Source organism: Sinohyriopsis cumingii, chromosome 15, assembly GCF_028554795.1.
Source record: "Sinohyriopsis cumingii isolate HCF-2022 chromosome 15, ASM2855479v2, whole genome shotgun sequence".
Taxonomy (NCBI): domain Eukaryota; kingdom Metazoa; phylum Mollusca; class Bivalvia; order Unionida; family Unionidae; genus Sinohyriopsis; species Sinohyriopsis cumingii.
The window spans coordinates 7,397,130-7,417,172 of NC_142975.1; the positions used below are offsets into that span (position 1 = coordinate 7,397,130).

At 34.3% G+C, this 20,043-nt stretch overlaps 1 protein-coding gene across 6 annotated transcripts in view; it reads left to right on the top strand.

Annotated features, from left to right (window-relative positions):
- The window catches only part of LOC149781218 (agrin-like), a 454,787-nt gene that overhangs the window by 376,020 nt on the left and 58,724 nt on the right, over positions 1 to 20,043 (top strand). For all 6 annotated transcript variants that reach the window (XM_089935296.1, XM_089935300.1, XM_089935297.1 and 3 more), the window contains 5 exons: positions 1,400 to 1,627; positions 2,235 to 2,381; positions 5,804 to 5,944; positions 16,143 to 16,304; positions 16,601 to 16,802. In XM_089935296.1, the coding sequence (XP_089791422.1) occupies positions 1,400 to 1,627; positions 2,235 to 2,381; positions 5,804 to 5,944; positions 16,143 to 16,304; positions 16,601 to 16,802 (880 nt within the window). The remainder of the gene's footprint in view (positions 1 to 1,399; positions 1,628 to 2,234; positions 2,382 to 5,803; positions 5,945 to 16,142; positions 16,305 to 16,600; positions 16,803 to 20,043) is intronic.

Genomic DNA, 20,043 nt, shown 5'->3' on the forward strand with positions numbered 1-20,043 from the left:
TGTTAGTGTTCTATTAAATTTGACATTAATGATTGAATAACATTATGATGAGTGTGTTCTATTAGATTTGACATTAATAATTGAATAACATTATGATGAGTGTGTTCTATTAAATTTCACATTAATGATTGAATAACATTATGATGTTGCTTCTAACTGTAGTTCTGCTTTATATTATTCAGATGTCATAATTTTAAGTTCTTATGGAAGGGGCACCAGGTGGGTGAGTGGCCTATAGTGCTCAACTTTATCTTTCACTGCCAATTCTCACATCTGTCTGTGTGGGTTCAAATCTTGGGCTTGGCCAATATGGGTATGTGACAAAGCTTGCCAGTAGCTTCCTGTGGGTCAATGGTTCTTACCAAGGCTTTCCAGGATTCTTCTTAACACCAATTATGCCGGCAGCCATGTGTAGCCAATCATGCACCAAAACGCTATGTTAAACTGCCAAAAGAACAACAAACAACAAAATCTTGTGGACACTTATGTAGTAGTCATTGTCATGTAAAATGTATAGTCTTCAAGGTCGACAAGACAACTATATAAATCTAATGCATATTTCACAATCCCTGTCTTTGAAATATATATTTTCAGGGAATATATATTCATTTTAAGTAAATTCATTGATTCCACTCTGCATTATTTTTGTATGCCTCCACAGCTTGCTTCAAGGGTCTCATGATGAATTTGGTTATTTCTGTCCAACTGTCCATCTATCCATTCTGAAAAGCTTGTTGGCATAATCATGTAAGAGCTTATTTACACAGACAAATGCAATTTAGTTGGCCTGTTTCTGTCCATATTTATGTGATATGTTTAGATTTTCATCTAATTAAATTAGTTTTGAATTTTATTTTGCTTTTTTTAAAATACTTTTTAAACGTTTAAATTTTCTTTGGCAAACCTTGGTAGTAAGATTATGTGAAACCTGTTTGACTGGGGCAAATGAAATTTGATGTGATTATTTCATTTCATGTCCATATAATCTTATAAGATTTTCAAGCTTATTGAATGATTTTCTCATTTTATATATAGATAATCTCATAAGATTTTCAAGCTTATTTAATGATTTTCACATTTTATATATAGATAATCTCATAAGATTTTCAAGGTTATTGAATGATCTTCACATTTTATATATAGATAATCTCATAAGATTTTCAAGGTTATTGAATGATTTTCACATTTTATATATAGATAATCTCGGAAGATTTTCAAGCTTCATAAGATTTTCAAACTTATTGAATGATCTTCACATTTTATATATAGATAATCTCATAAGATTTTCAAGCTTATTGAATGATTTTCAATTTTTTATGTATAGATAATCTCATGAAATTTTAAGCTGTCGCTGTTATTTAATTATAATATGTATACAGAGTTATTCCCCTTGTTTTAGGCATACAGGCACGGTCATGTGAAGAGTTGGAATGCCAATTTGGAGCCACCTGTGCCAAGTTCTGGGAAACAGCACAGTGTGTGTGTGACATAACATGCAATAACAATGGGAGGGCAGAAACTGTCTGTGGCTCTAATGGAGAAACATATGCCTCTACATGTCTGCTGCGAAAAGCATCCTGCCGCATTCAGGTTGAAATCATGGTTGTACATCATGGACCTTGCAGGGGTAATTAATATTTAGTGTCCTTTGGTTCAAACATAAAAATATAGTTTATATATATTGAATCAAATTATAATTTCCGAGTAAGAAATTTGCTTGCAATATTCGAAATATTAAATACATACTGAGATTCAGTTACAAGTTACACAAGATTTTCAGCAAGATGGCTGCCTTGGTGGCCATATTGGATGTCAGATTGGCAGCATTTTCATTTTTGACCACCTAGATATCATAAAAATCTTTTGGTGAAAACCTCATGTAAGAAGTAATAAGAAGACTGATATCCATCAAAACTTTTGTCATCGCCTGATGTCAGTTATACATTATTATTTAAACATTAAATTATAAATATGTTTACTGAACTACTTTATCATTTAGTTGGTGCTTGATGAGAAAATGAAGACCACAACAATCACTACATAAATATGTTTTTGTGTCATAAGAATTGATTATGTTGTCTTTTAATTTATATTTTTTAGTCACACATTATTGTTTTTTTGTTCTTTTTTTTTAGTGAATAAAATTATTTTCAAACTGTTGCCTTTCCTTACTAAACTTAAAAGTAAAATTGTAACCTAATTATAGTGTACATGGTATGTCTGCCTTATTTCAGGGGAGGTACTTTCTACAAAGGGAATTACCCCACCAGCTCTAACCACCAAATCAAGGAAGACCACACGACATATTCACTTAAAACCAAGTAGCAACTCCACACAGAAGCCACCAATCAACAAACCCAAAGAACCAAACTTGAATTATGGTAAATTTGCAAGAATATTCAACTTTCATTTTGGTTATAGTTGCTTTGTTCTTTTTGATGTTTTCCTTTAACACAGGAGTAAACAATATGAGCATCAATGAAGAACAACTTTAAGTAAATTAGTTCTTTTTTAACCCCCCTTTAGGCTTGCTGATGTAGGATAGGCTCTCAACGCAGTAAGAGAAGAATAATCCAGGTGATGGGGTGACTGAGTGGTAGGCATGTTGGACTTGAAACTGAATGGGTGCAAGTTCTAATTCTAACATCAGATCAGCCCAGGCCAGATACCCTAGTGTGTCCATCGGCAACAGCAATTAATTCCAGTTTGTGTAGCTGTGCCCTTAAACACTAAACCACCAAACCTTTTTTCAACCCATTAAAAGCAATAACCTGAGATCCAAAAGAATAGCTTGTCACAGTAGGACACTTAATTTGATGAAATGTTCGGTTCATATATACTTGAGTATTTTGCCTAGAGATTGGCTGTAAAATCCTGATATTCATTAAAGCAAGTTTATTTCTTCTTCTTTTATAGTGAAGTGTCACTGTTCATACACATTTTGGCCCAAAACATTTTTTGTACACCACTGTCTGATGTTGATGTCAGGAAGTTATAAGATAAAAATTGAAAAGGGGAGGATAAAGACAGCAACTTACATTAACTTGGTGATTTGAAAATACATGTAGGTGACAAACTCTGTTCAATATTTTCATCCCCATACCATACGTTTAAGTCTTTTTTATTTCCTAGATATGTAATATGGGTGGATATTGTTATGGTTATTTCCATACATCTGTCTATATGTACACATTTCATTTACAGAGTTTATATCTCAGTTTGTTCCAAGTATTTCACCCAGACAAGGTGCACATGTTAAGCAAGTTGAATAGAGGTGCCTTTTGATGCTTAGAATTTTCTTCATTAATCGCTTTTTATTTTGTAATGGAGAAAAGGGTAGCATTGAGGGACATAAGTAGGATATAAATGGAGAGAGGTCAGCCATAAGCTATTAGCACAGGTAGTATAAGAATTGACAATACTGGGCAATTAGACAGTGGCACAAGTAGTATAAAAATTGACAATACTTGGCAATTAATGGCACAAGTAGTATAAAAATTGACAATACTTGGCAATTAGACAGTGGCACAAGTAGTATAAAAAACTGACAATACTTGGCAATTAGACAGTGGCACAAGTAGTATAAAAATTGACAAAACTTGGCAATTAGACAGTAGCACAAGTAGTATAAAAATTGACAATACTTGGCAATTAGACAGTGGCACAGGTAGTATAAAAATTGACAATACTTGGCAATTAGAGAGTGGCACAAGTAGTATAAAAATTGACAATACTTGGCAATTAGACAGTGGCACAAGTAGTATAAAAATTGACAATACTTGGCAATTAGTAACACAAGTAGTATAAAAAATTTGACATTACTGTCCAATAAGACAGTGACACAAGCAATATAAAAAATTGACAATACTTGGCAATTAGTGGCACAAGTAGTATAAAAATTGACAATACTGAGCAACTAGACATTAACACAAGTTGTATAAAAATTGACAAGACTAGGCAATTAGACAGTAACACAAGTAGTATAAAAAATTGACAATACTGGCCAATTAGTGGCACAAGTAGTATATAATTTGACAATGCTGAGCAATTAGACAGTAATACAAGTAGTATAAAAATTGACAATATTTGGCAATTAGACAGTAGCACAAGTAGTATAAAATTTGAAAATGATGAGCAATTAGACAGTGGCACAAGTAGTATAAAAATTGACAATACTTGGCAATTAGACAGTAACACAAGTAGTATAAAAATTGGCAATACTTGGCAATTAGACAGTGGCACAAGTAGTATAAAAATTGACAATACTTGGCAATTAGACAGTAACACAAGTAGTATAAAAATTGGCAATACTTGGCAATTAGACAGTAACACAAGTAGTATAAAAATTGGCAATACTTGGCAATTAGACAGTGGCACAAGTAGTATAAAAATTGACAATACTTGGCAATTAGACAGTAACACAAGTAGTATAAAAATTGACAATACTTGGCAATTAGACAGTGGCACAAGTAGTATAAAAATTGACAATACTTGGCAATTAGACAGTAACACAAGTAGTATAAAAATTGACAATACTTGGCAATTAGACAGTAACACAAGTAGTATAAAAAATGGCAACACTTGGCAATTAGACAGTGGCACAAGTAGTATAAAAATTGACAATACTGGTCAATAAGACAGTAACACAGGTAGTATATAGATTGAGTGTACATGCCATAAAACAGTAACACAGGTAGTATATAGATTGAGTGTACATGCCATAAAACAGTAACACAGGTAGTATATAGATTGAGTGTACATGCCATAAAACAGTAACACAGGTAGTATATAGATTGAGTGTACATGCCATAAAACAGTAACACAGGTATATAGATTGAGTGTACATGCCATAAAACAGTAACACAGGTAGTTTATAGATTGAGTGTACATGCCATAAAACAGTAACACAGGTAGTATATAGATTGAGTGTACATGCCATAAAACAGTAACACAGGTAGTATATAGACTGAGTGTACATGCCATAAAACAGTAACACAGGTAGTATATAAATTGAATGTACATGGCCGTAAGACAGTAACACAGGTAGTATATAGATTGAGTGTACATGCCATAAAACAGTAACACAGGTAGTATATAGATTGAGTGTACATGCCATAAAACAGTAACACAGGTAGTATATAAACTGAGTGTACATGCCATAAAACAGTAACACAGGTAGTATATAGATTGAGTGTACATGCCATAAAACAGTAACACAGGTAGTATATAGATTGAGTGTACATGCCATAAAACAGTAACACAGGTAGTATATAGACTGAGTGTACATGCCATAAAACAGTAACACAGGTAGTATATAGATTGAATGTACATGCCATAAAACAGTAACACAGGTAGTATATAGATTGAATGTACATGGCCATAAGACAGTAACAAAAGTAGTATAAGATTGGGTGTAATACCTCACATGATATTAGCATAAGTAGAATAACAATTTAGAGTACCTGACCACAGAGTACTGTACAGGCCATTACATAGTCAGGCCAGTCAAGAGAGAGAAGTGTAGCAACTTGCCAATTTAAGGCTCACTGTAGCAGTGTTCCTACTACGGCACAGTAGAGCATGCCCCTCTAAGGGAAAATGTAGCAAGTTGATGCTGTAAGGTACAATATGGCAGTTTGTAAAAATCTTTTTGCTCAAAGCCACAATTTAACTTCACTCATTGTTGTGTGCATCATTTTTGATTTTGTGATTTTGCAAAAGATAAACATTTTGGGCTGGTTACAAAATATATTTATGGCAAAATTTACTTTACTTGTGTTTGAAGACTTTGTGTTTATTTCAGGAAGGATAGGAGATTTATGTCTTGACGATGTCGATGACAGTAGCACCATGCGGTGTTACATTCCTAACAGCATCTGTCAGTTTGGACTGTGTCACTGTATGGAGGGATACATACCAACTTACGAGAACACACAGTGTTCTGGTTAGTGCTTTATCATTGTGAAAACATTTTTCTTTCACCAAGTTGTTTTGTTCTTGTTGGCCTTTTAATATAGTATTGAGACTAATATGAACTGAAAACACATGTATAGAGATTTTCATATGCAGCAACAGATATAGTAAAAGCCTAGTCCTGGAATCAAGTCTGAAGTAACAACATAAATGGTGGAATAATTTAGTTATAACTTGAGGAAATCCTTTCATTTAACAAAGCAAATCCTGGTAAATAAACTATGTCCTATACTAACATGACAGTTATATTGATGTCTCTTTGGTACCCAAGTTGAACAGTCTGCCTAGCAGCACCACAGGTCAAAATGATCAGAATGGGAACCAGTCTAGAAGTGGGTTTAGGTAAAATTGTATATATATATTATATATATATGATAGGGTTTGGTTGGCCAGTATTGATTGATAATGAAAGTAACATTTTAGTCATGAAGATCTTTTGATACCCTAGTTGTAACTGGAAAACAAGACAGTGTTTTTTATAATGGAATTTCATTCTTTTCAAGACTTAAGTTTGGAAAATTTATTCCTGAATTTATCATTTTACTCTTGGGTGTAGAATTCAAAACCCATGTTTCAATCACATAGATGCAGTGACTGGTATGGTTTTTTCTATGCAAAGGCTGGCACCAGGATGTATCTATACCGATAAATATTGGTTTGATCATAAGCAATCAGAAATTTGAAGTTATTGAGTTTTTTATATTTTGATGCGTAGATATGCTGAAAATATTTTTGCAAGTAAGCTAACATGTTTTCTCCAGTACACACTATTTATGTCATCTATGCTCTCCAGTACACACTATTTATGTCATCTATGCTCTCCAGTACACACTATTTATGTCATCTATGCTCTCCAGTACACACTATTTATGTCATCTATGCTCTCCAGTACACACTATTTATGTCATCTATGCTCTCCAGTACACACTATTTATGTCATCTATGCTCTCCAGTACACACTATTTATGTCATCTATGCTCTCCAGTACACACTATTTATGTCATCTATGCTCTCCAGTACACACTATTTATGTCATCTATGCTGCATTAAGGCCATGTATCATTTATGTGATAATTGGTATTACTCAGGGATTCCTGTCCCAGGTAAATACTACATATATAAAAAGAATATGTACCATATATAAAAAGAATACTACATATATAAAAAGAATATGTACCACACTTCTTTAAGATATGCATCTGTCATCATTCTGAACAACCAATAATACTGTCTGTACTTTCTTAGTCCAACTACAAACTACATGTACCAAGATTTGCCGTCACATAATGTGCCAGAAGATATAGGTCTATGCAGTTTGTTCAGAGTATAGCAAACAGCATAGTCCTGATCTGCTGGTGCATGATGTGATGGCATATCAGGGTTTATGTTCTTTGCAGTTGAAACCGACTTACAGGGGAGTACACATGGTAATTTTATACAAAATATTGCAAAAGATTAAAACAATCCCATTATATCTCTTGAAATATAGATGTGGGAGGCAATTACTGATCATTAGGTCATTAACTGTGTTAAAGCAATGACATCATGCCTGTCTAAATCCACATGTGGGAGGCAATTACTGATCATTATCTCATTAACTGTGTTAAAGCAATCACAGCATGCCTGTCTAAATCCACATGTGGGAGGCAATTACTGATCATTATCTCATTAACTGTGTTAAAGCAATGACATCATGCTTGTCTAAATCCACATGTGGGAGGCAATTACTGATCATTAGGTCATTAACTGTGTTAAAGCAATGACATCATGCCTGTGTAAATCCACATGTGGGAGGCAATTACTAATCATTATGTCATTAACTGTGTTAAAGCAATGACATCATGCCTCTTGAAATCCACATGTGGGAGGCAATTACTGATCATTATCTCATTAACTGTGTTAAAACAATCCCATCATACCTCTTGAAATCCACATGCAGGAGACAAGAGCTGATCATTAGGTTGGTAAATGTGTGCAGATAACATGCAATGGAATTTAAAGCAGAGAGGTCATTGAGTTTAAAAGGAAGTGTCTGCATAATCTAAGTCTGATGCTTTGTGATGATACATGTCATATTGAAATGTTTTAGCTCTATGGGTCATTGATCTGTTCATTGGAAGAATGTATGGAATGTCCTCTTATTCGTTTCCTGTTGTCCTTCATTTGCCTGTTATAACAAGTTTATTTTACTCCTGTCATGAAACTTTGCCTACACATCCCAAAGTCTAGTTGGTCTAAAAAATGAAAATAGTGTTGCTTGAGCATCCAATATGGCCACCATAGCAGCCATCTTGAAAATATTATTGCTATTCCTCCTGAACAGTCATATCAATATGGGGCTCTCACAAGACAAATTTGCATGATGATAGTACCAATCTTACCTGCAATTTGGCAGCCATGGTAGAATCATCTTGAAAATCTTGTTATTGATTCTCCTGCTGTATAATGACATAAGCTTTCTGCCAAAAGACTTCTATCCAGTTATTATAAACTAAAAATGGAGCAGGTCTGACATCTAATATGGCTATCATAACAGCTGTATTGAATATTTTGTATTTGGCTACTCCTGAATGGAAAACAATATTGACATGAGGATTTTACCAAAAGATGTCTTAAAGTATCTAGTTTGTCCTAAATGAAAATAATGCTGATCTTAGATCCAATATGGTCAGCATGATGGCTGACTTAAAATGTCTTCTTTCTACTCCTCATGCATTTCATCTCTACCATGTAGCCGTCCTCAATAAAAATGATGCTGACCTCACATCCTGTATGTTGGTCTAGTGGCCATCTTGAAACTGTCACTCATCCTGACCAAAAAGGCATGTTATAATATCTACCTAAATGTACACGGTGCTGACCTGACATGATTGTTCTCCATAGTAGCCATCTTGGAGGGCATATCAACCTAAGTTTTCACTAGATGACCAATTGTAATGTCTAGATGGTCTGGAAAAAAAAATGTTGCCCTTGGACATTTCATGTGGCCATTATGACAAACATCTTGAAAATCTCATTACCATTTTTACCAAGCAGTTGATCATATTGACAGGGGCTTTTTGCTAAAAGATTTTGTATCTCATATTGTTTTTAAATAAAAATGGTTCAGATCAAAGGTGGACAGCTTGAAAATGATATCACTACTTCCCTTAAATGGATAGTAATATCAGCATGGGATTTTCACTGAAACACTTTCCAGCACATGTTCCAGTTCCTAAATGAATCTGATGACCTCCAAAATTTAAAAAAAAACCTTTAACAGCTACTTTTCCCAAACAGATGATCACTCAGATATTTACAAAACTTTCCTTCTTTAATTTCTTGCAATACCATTTACTATTTTATAAGTCAAGTCCAACACAAAACAATATACTACACCCTGATCTGATAATTGTATAAGCACCAGCAGATCATGGTAAATATTGTTGTTCAAGTTATTCCTAACAAAGTGCATAGACCCAGGTCTGTTGGTGCATTATTATGTGGCTTATATGGGTCTATACAGATTGCAATTAGGCTGGACATATGAGTGAGTATATATGGTATTTGGTCATTCCAATATTACAGGTTGACTGGACCTATGACTGAGTATATATGATATTTGGTCATTCCAGTATTACAATAATGATAATGCTTACATTCTAGATGGCTATTTGCAAGGCCAGCCTTACATTTTTTATATGGCTTCTTTATTGTCTTGAATGGATGTCTTACTGATGTGGCCTCTTTTTGTTCAGATCAGATGGTCTTATTGGTATAGGTTATCACATGTCCTGAATTGATGGTCTTATGGATATGGGTTATCACTTCACTATTGTCCTGAATGGATGGTCATTATTGGTATGGGTTATCACTTGTCCTGATTGTATGGTCTTATTGGTATGGGTTATCACTTCATTATTGTCCTGAATTGATGGTCTTTATAATTGGTATGGGTTATCACTTGTCCTGAATGGATGGTCTTACTGATATGTGTTATCACTTCATTATTGTCCTGAATGGAAGGTCTTATTGGTATGGCTTATCACTTCATTATTGTCCTGAATTGAAATGTCTGATTGACATGGGTTATCACTTCATTATTGTTCTGAATGGATGGTCTTATTGATATGGGTTATCACGTTATTATTGTCCTGAATGGATGGTCTTTATAATTGATATGGGTTATCACTTGTCCAATGGGTGGTCTTATTGGTATGGGTGATCACTTGTCCTGAATGGATGGTCTTATTGATATGGGTCATCACATGTCCTGAATTGAAATGTCTTATTGGCATGGGTTATCACTTCATTATTGTTCTGAATGGATGGTCTTATTGATATGGGTTATCTCGTCATTATTGTCCTGAATGGATCATCTTTATAACTGGTATGGGTTATTACTTTTACTGAATGGATGGTCTTATTGATATGGGTTATAACTTTATTATTGTTCTGAATGGATGGTCTTATTGGTATGGGTTATCACTTGTCCTGAATGGAAGGTCTTATTGATATGGGCTATCACTTCATTATTGTCCTTAATGGATCATCTTTATAACTGGTATGGGTTATTACTTTTCCTGAATGGATGGTCATATTGGTATGGGTTATCACTTGTCCTGATTAGATGGTCTTAGTGATATTGGCTACCTATCTTGAATGGATGGTCTTATTGATATGGGTTATCACTTCATTATTGTCCTGAATGGATGGTCTTATTGGTATGAGTTATCACTTGTCCTGATTGGATGGTCTTATTGATATGGGGTATCACTTGTCCTGAACGGGTGGTCTTATTGATATGGGTTATCACTTCATTATTGTCCTGAATGGATGGTCTTATTGGTATGAGTTACCACTTGTCCTGATTGGATGGTCTTATTGATATGGGGTATCACTTGTCCTGAACAGATGGTCTTATTGATATGGGTTATAACTTCATTATTGTCCTGATTGGATGGTCTTATTGGTATGGGTTATCACTTTATTTTTGTTCTGAATGGATGGTCTTATTGGTATGGGTTATCACTTGTCCAGAACAGATGGTCCTGTTGATATGGGTTATAACTTCATTATTGTCCTGAATGGATGGTCTTATTAATATGGGTTATCACTTATCCTGAATGGATGGTCTTATTGATATGGGTTATCACTTCATTGTTGTCCTGAATGGATGGTCTTATTGGTATGAGTTATCACTTGTCCTGATTGGATGGTCTTATTGATATGGGGTATCACTTGTCCTGTACAGATGGTCTTATTGATATGGGTTATCACTTCATTATTCTCCTGAATGGATGGTCTTATTGGTATGAGTTACCACTTGTCCTGATTGGATGGTCTTATTGATATGAGTTATAACTTCATTATTGTCCTGAATGGATGGTCTTATTGATATGGGTTATCACTTATCCTGAATGGATGGTCTTATTGGTATGGGTTATCACTTGTCCAGAATGGTTGGTCCTGTTGATATGGGTTATAACTTCATTATTGTCCTGAATGGATGGTCTTATTGATATGGGCTATCACTTATCCTGAATGGATGGTCTTATTGGTATGGGTTATCACTTGTCCTGAATGGATGGTCGTATTGATATGGGTTATCACTTCATTGTTGTCCTGAATGGATGGTCTTATTAGTATGAGTTATCACTTGTCCTGATTGGATGGTCTTATTGATATGGGGTATCACGTCATTATTGTCCTGATTGGATGGTCTTATTGCTATGGGTTATCACTTCATTATTGTCTTGAATTGATGGTCTTATCGACATGGGTTATCACTTCATTATTGTTCTGAATGGATGGTCTTATTGATATGGGTTATCACTTCATTATTGTCCTGAATTGATGGTCTTATCGACATGGGTTATCACTTCATTATTGTTCTGAATGGATGGTCTTATTGATATGGGTTATCACTTGTCCTGAATGGATGGTCTTATTGATATGGGTTTTAACTTCATTATTGTCCTGAATGGATGGTCTTAATGGTATGGGTTATCACTTTATTGTTCTGAATAGATGGTCTTATTGGTATGGGTTATCACTTGTCCAGAATGGATGGTCCTGTTGATATGGGCTATGTCCTGAATGGATGGTCTTTTTAATTGGTATGGGTTATCACTTGTCTTGAATGGATGGTTTTATTGATATGGGTTATCACTTCATTGTTGTCCTGAATAGATGGTCTTATTGGTATGGGTTATCACTTGTCTCGAATGGATGGTCTTACTGATATGGGTTATCACTTCATTGTTGTCCTGAATGGATGGTCATATTGGTATGGGTTATCACTTGCCCTGATTGGATGGTCTTAGTGATATGGGTTATCACCCATCCTGAATGAATGGTCTGATTGATATGGGTTATCACTTCATTATTGTCCTGAATGGATGGTCTTATTGAAATGGGTTATCACTTTATTATTGTTATGAATGGATGGTCTTATTGATATGGGTTATCACCTGTCCTGAATGGATGGTCTTATTGATGTGAGTTATCACCTGTCCTGAATGGATGGTCTTATTGATATGGGCTATCACTTAATTATTGTCCTGAATGAACAGTCTTTATAATTGGTATGAGTATCACTTGTCCTAAATGGGTGGTTGTATTGGTATTGGTTATCAGTTCATTATCATCCTGAATGGATGGTCTTATTGTTATGAGTTATAACTTGTCCTGAATGGATGGTCTTATTGATATGAGTTATAACTTGTCCTGAATGGATGGTCTTATTGATATGGGTTATCACTTCATTATTTTCCTGAATGGATGGTCGTAATGGTATGGGTTATCACTTGTCTTGAATTGATGGTCTTATTGGTATGGGCTATCACTTCATTATTGTCCTGAATGGATGGTCTTTATAATTGGTATAGGTTATCACTTGTCCTGAATGGATGGTCTTATTGGTATGGATTATCACTTGTTCTGAATAGATGGTCTTATTGGTATGGGTTATCACTTCATTATTGTCCTGAATGGATGGTCTTTATAATTGGTATAGGTTATCACTTGTCCTGAATGGATGGTCTTATTGGTATGGGTTATCACTTCATTATTGTCCTGCATAGATGGTCTTATTGGTATGGCTTATCACTTGTTCTGAATAGATGGTCTTATTGGTATGGGTTATCACTTAATTATTGTCCTGAATTGATGGTCTTTATAATTGGTATGGGTTATCACTTGTCATGAATCGATGGTCTTATTGGTATGGGTTATCACTTGTCCTGATTTAATGGTCTAATTGATATGGGTTATCACTTCATTATTGTCCTGAATGGATGGTCTTTAAAATTGGTATGGGTTAACACTTGTCCCGATTGGATGGTCTTATTGGTATGGATTATCACTTCATTATTTTCCTAGAATGGATGGTCTTATTGCTATGGGTTATCACTTCCTTATTGTTCTGAATGGATGGTCTTATTGGTATGGGTTATCACTTGTCCTGATTGGATGGTCTTATTGATGTATGGTATCAATTATACTGATATGGGCTATCACTTCATTATTGTCCTGAATGGATTTTCTTATTGGCATGGGTTATCACTTGTCCTGATTGAATGGCTTTAGTGATATGGGTTCATCATTGTCCTGACTGGATGGACTTAGTGATATGGGTTCATCATTGTCCTGACTGGATGGACTTAGTGATATGGGTTCATCATTGTCCTGACTGGATGGACTTAGTGATATGGGTTCATCATTGTCCTGACTGGATGGACTTAGTGATATGGGTTAATTATTGTCTTGAATTAATAGTCTTAATGATATGGGTAATCACTTTAACATTATTATAGCAATCTGTAGCTGGTTCTGACCTCTAACATGGCACCATAGTGGCCATCTTGAGAACCTTGTTATGCATACTCCTCATGCATGCATTTTCAACAAAATATTGTTGTGACATATCATTGATTGGGTCAGAGTAAAAAATGTTGTAGATATGATCAACAAAATATTCAGACATTTTGCTGACATTTCACTGGTATTTCATGAAATTTCACTTGATGCTAAATTGGTCTAAATATTAATTAGATTTCACTGAAATTTTGATAAGGTTTCACAAAAAGTTTGACCAAATCTTTCACTGAAAATTTGAACAGATTTCACTGAAATAGTGAAATTCCAAAGTTACTGTATGCAGCATTTAACTCAGGTTTCAGTAATTTTTCAGACATTTCCAAAGGTTTCAAATGAAATAATGGATATGAATTATACTGCGCTTTATTAAACACAGTACTATAAACGAAACAAAATTACACAGCTGTTATCATTATGACATCCATGATTTATGAGAATGTTGTACTGCAGACAACTTGTAAAGGTAGGAATTGTCATGTTGTTGTGATCACTTGAATGAGCCCTTGATCCATAAGCAATGGTGACAAATGTTTATCATGATATAATAACTCTGATTTTACTCAGAATTATAACACAGAATATTTTGCTAATATAAGCAGTAACATCACTCACAACACTGAAAGATGATTCTACTAGTGGTCCATGAAAACTCAGTAAAGATATGATGATTTTTGATTGACATTGTATCTGGCAACAATATAGAAACCTCCCCACCAGTGATCTTTATATTGTCCCTCCTGTAATTCTGGAATCAGTTTGGGGTTATACAAATTCTCATTTAATATGTGATCCACTACTGTACAGCGAAGTTGGTAATATAAGTTCAAATCTTGATGGCAAAAATTTTAAAATGCAAGTCCTTAAATTCAGTTCTCTTATATATTGTCCAATTGCATTCATGTTGACTTTTCCTTCAAGCCATTTTCATTTTTGTACGTTTTTCAAACCATTATTCAAACTTTGGTCCTGCTGGAAAATTTGAAACAACATGTTTGGCAGGCATGCTATATCTCATTAGTTTCTGTTGCATGAATATTCATAAGCAAGTATTACATCTGACCAATGAGAAAGCTCTTTACAGTGATCATCTGCTAAAAAATATATGGAGGAAATACTATTATTAGGATTGTTGCGGAATGGGACCAGACAGACCGTTTCTAAAAAATCTGTTTCAGAGATGGTATTTAAAAAAATGGTCCATATCAAAGAAAACCAGATGAAAAATGTGGAATTCTACTTTAAAAATGGAAAACAATCTTGACATCTGAGGGCATTAAAATCCAGTTGAAGTTAAACAAAATAATACAGGAAAAAGAACAATGAAGTATCTGGAAAGAAGTTGTTGTTCCCAAATTGAACAATAAAATTAGAGCTGTCATAAAGAAATGAGAAATATAAGTTTTGCTGAAAACCATTTTTTTTATATTAGTTGTTGTTATGTTATTTTAGGGTTTAACGCCATTTTTCAGCACACGATAGGCTATACATGGCGGCCAGTATTAATGGTGGAGGAAGAACCCGGGAAAACCCCAGAAAGAACCACCGACCCACGAGAAGCTACTGGCAAGCTTTCTCACATACCCACATAGGCTGAATCCGAGACTCGAACCCACGCAGACAGAGGTGAGATGGCAGTGATCTGTAACGGAGAGCGCTTTAGACCATTCGGCCACTCGGGGCCCCTTTTATATTAGTAAAGTACTCGTTCATTGTGATTTTTTTTCATTGAAATTTCACTGATGTTACAATTACAACATGTCACCAATATTTTCAGAACTTTTGGCTGAATCTCGCTGAAATTTCAATCATGAACTCTCACTGATATATTCAGAAATGTTAGCAAAATCTCAGTGAAATATTATTGAAATTTGGCCAAATACCATAATTTTGGTAAAAAAGGACATTTCAGTGAATTTCAGTTAAATTTCAGTTGCATTTTCACCTGGGATTACTTAACATTTTCCCACAAAATATTATCAATTTAACCAAACTTATCATATTGTGACATTGTCTGAGACAAATTCGGTAATTTTCTATTCATGATATTGGGTTCAAAGTCAGATGGTGTTGAAAAGAATTGTACCCTTTACTTACATATGTATTGTGGACATGCTGACTCTAACATTTAATAAAATATGCTCTTTTTACTGAATTCAGTTTGTTGGAGATTTTCAATAATATTAGAGATGGTTAGCAGCTATTTGAATGTCAGTGACCCTCTGAAGCGCTCTTGTTTACTCGAGTAATGTGTTGTATGTATGTCATTTAAATAATTTTATGTCATTGAAAAAGTTTTCTTTTCTTGACAGCTGTTCATGTAGACCCTAGTGAGAATACAGTTGCCATCAATACTGATTTTAATGCCTGCACATTAAATCCATGCCTAAATCGGGGAATCTGCCAGCTGGATCACTCGCTAGGATATCGCTGCCTATGTGTCATTGGCAGATCAGGATCCATTTGTAAACAAGGTTAGTTGGTTGAAATCTATCTATGCACCTCTCTGTCTATCTACTGACCAAGTCAGTTACATTCCTACCCACTTATTACTTAAATACATGTGCCAGTTTTTACCTATTTCTCTTGCAAGTTTCTTATTAGTATTTAATATGTTTAACACTGGACAAGTCAGCATAATTGCAGACACCAGGCCATGCCAAAAGCTGTTATGGCCATTGGTCAGTTGTTATGAAAATACAGTCTTCTGGCCAATATGATGTTGTTTCTACATTGGCTATAAAATATTTTGTTCTTTTATTCCTTACAGAGATTAGCTTCATGTACCCATCATTTTCGGGTTTGTCCTTTTTGAGCCTGACTCCAATAGGAAACATCACAGACCATTTTACTTTGGAGATTGCTTTTCACTCCATGAATAAAGATGGTGTCATTCTTTTTGCCTCTGAAAACAAGGATGGCACTGGACAGTTTATTTCGCTGGCCATCACTAATGGACAGGTGGAACTGAGGTAAGTCATATGGTGTTTAAGGAGTAAGACATATGGTGTTCTAAGAATATTCTTGAACATTTATTATTTTCCAGTTTTCTGAATCCTATTATTAGCAAGTCAAAAAACATTTTCATGTTCCTTACTGAATATTCCGATTTTTTATTCATATTATTTCCTTTTATAAGTTGTTAAATATCAATATAATGTATGTTTATTAGTTATGCAAAGCTGTTTTGTCTGAATCTATTATCCTGCCATTATAACTACAAGATTTTCAATGAAGTCCACACATTGGTATAGAACTGTATGTCACATTATGGAGGTATGAGAGAAGTAAATAGAGGTGAAGCTGGTGCTTGATGGGATGTGACAGCACATTAAGACTGATTCTCATTAGCTAAGAATTAAAGTCAAATGAACAAGTAGCAACAATAAAACAAACTTGACACAGTCTAATGGGATCCAGGGCCACACCCACATTATATGGGGAACTGAACAAGGAAAATACATAGTATCATCATTTAGAAGTCCAGTCCATTTACAAACTGCATGAATGCAGATCTGTCATCGACAGTTTGACCCATATTATAAGTGAGTATATATGTATTTTAAATTTTAGGCTTGTTAAAGAGCTAAAGCCACTTAACATTAGGGGAGCAATGATAGAGTCTACATGGTATGGCATATAGTACAACTGTTAAATTTTGGAGATTTGCATTTCATTAAATATATTACTACTTTGAACATTGTTAATATGAAATGAAACCTCAGGAATACAAAATGAGTTTAGAGTTGTATCTTTGGGCTGCATCATAAATGAGAGACAGATATTAGTTCAAATGTTGGATCTATTATTTTAATATTCATTATTTGAAATCAAAATATTAAATAAGATTAACTGTAATCAAGCAAAAGTTATGAGAAAGCTTTTTGTCATGACTCAGTTTGACTTCAGTTGTATTTCTTTCACTGGTTCCATTATTTATATTTGTGGATTAATTTGAGGGAATTTCCATGCTTGCTTGGGGCTGACTTGTGGATTAATTTGAGGGAATTTCCATGCTTGCTTGGGGCTGACTTGTGGATTAATTTGAGGGAATTTCCATGCTTGCTTGAGGCTGACTTGTGTCAAGATAATGCTATAATATAACCTTGTAAGTAATTTTGAAATTATAATGAAGTAGAGATGAATAATTATCTTCCTGACCATCTGGCACACAGTTTCCTTGACATAGTACTTATGTCTGTCTGGCATACAGTCTCCTTAACACAGCACTCATGCCTATCTGGCATGCATTCTCCTTAACACAGCATGCATATCCATTTGGCTTGCAGTCTTTTTAACACAACTTGCATGTTTTTCTGGCAGGCATAATCATTAACACAAACCTCATGTCCATCTGGCAATAGTCTCATTAACATAGCATGCATATCCATTTGGTTTGCAGTCTTTTTAACACAACTTGCATGTCTTTCTGGCAGGCATAATCATTAACACAAACCTCATGTCCATCTGGTATTCAGTCTCATTACTGCAACTTTGTCTGGAGTTTTTATAGATTGTTATGAAACATCATAAATATTATTAGGGTCCTCACATGAAGATGAACATATCAACAAATAATTTGTCTCTTTTTGTCAGAGTTATTGCTTTTTGTTCATATAACAAGTGTATGACACAATGTAGTTAGTCCTGAGTGTTTGGTGGATTGCCATAAACTTGGTAAATATGGTTGTTACATAAAGATGTTCATATTGACAAACTCGCTGCTCCCTCAGTTTTGTTTGGGTTGTTGCTGTTTCTGTCTTTTAGCATAAATCAGTGTATGACACTTTGTTGTTGCACATTCCTACAGTTTTTCATGGATTGTGATGGAATTTTTAAAAAAGAGTTATCCCCATTTTGACTTGCAGCTGAATGAAGTATGTGACACTGTTTAGAATACTACTATTCTTACTGAGCATGACATGGGGAAAATATGTGACCATCATCACAAGATGTGCACAAGTACTGTCCTCCCTTGATTTGGTCTGTAAGAGTTATTGCCCTTGCTGACTTTGGAGCCTGTTGTAGTGTTTGATGACGGAATTCCATAAGCACAACTAGCCTCACAGTTTTCAATGTATGAAACTTTGTGTACATGTTATTATGATCAGTTGAGAAAGTGAATAGAAACAAATCACTTTGCTTTATAATTGTTGTATGAATAATTATCAGTTGAGAAAGTGAATAGAAACAAATCACTTTGCTTTATAATTGTTGTATGAATAATCATCAGTTGAGAAAGTGAATAGAAACAAATCACTTTGCTTGATAATTGTTGTATGCGTTATCCTTGACATAATGCAGCAGAGTACAGTGTAAGACAGAATTTTATGATGGCAACCTGTCTTGTGTTCTTTTGTGGAGTTCTGGTACTATTATCAAATTAAAAATTGAGTGCTTCTATGACATTTGTAAGAGTATTGCCCTTTTGGACACAAGGCTCCATGCAGTATATGACCATGGTTTATAAAATGATGAAAGTTCATTGAATTTCAATGAAATAGTTTTATAAGACCTTAACTGTTTTCAACAATATCTTGAATTTTGCCGAATCTCCTTAAATTTGATTCAGAAGGGATACAAAAGGTTAGAACTGAAAAAAATATATCACTCTCTAAATTTAGCATTTTTATTATTTATTTTTTCAGACATAATGAATAAATAAATAAAATTGGTTAAAATTTGGTGAATGTTATAACACACCACACCAGCAAATTAAGACATGGAGTATATTCAATTTCTGCAAGACAAAATAATTCTTGAAAAACTTTGGAAGTCCTTGAAACGTCCTTGAAGAAATCTCCAGGACTACATGAACTATGTGTGACAGAATTATGTGAATGCTGTATAGAGAAACTTACTTGATGTTGTGGTTATCATCAGATGTGCATATTCACCATTCATTTTACTCGTGTTATTTTTAGAAGAGATGTGCTCGTTTTTATATTATAGGCTTACTTCCATCATGGGTTAAGGGTGGGAACAGGATAAGCAGGGGGTATTTACATGAACATATTTCTCACCATTCTTTTAGTTTATAAATGACATTGAAAATTATTATAAATGACATTGAAAATTATTATAAATGACACTGAACATTATTATAAATGACATTGAAAATTATTATAAATGACATTGAACATTATTATAAATGACATTGAACATTATTATAATGACACTGAAGATTAATAGAAATGATACTGAACATTATTA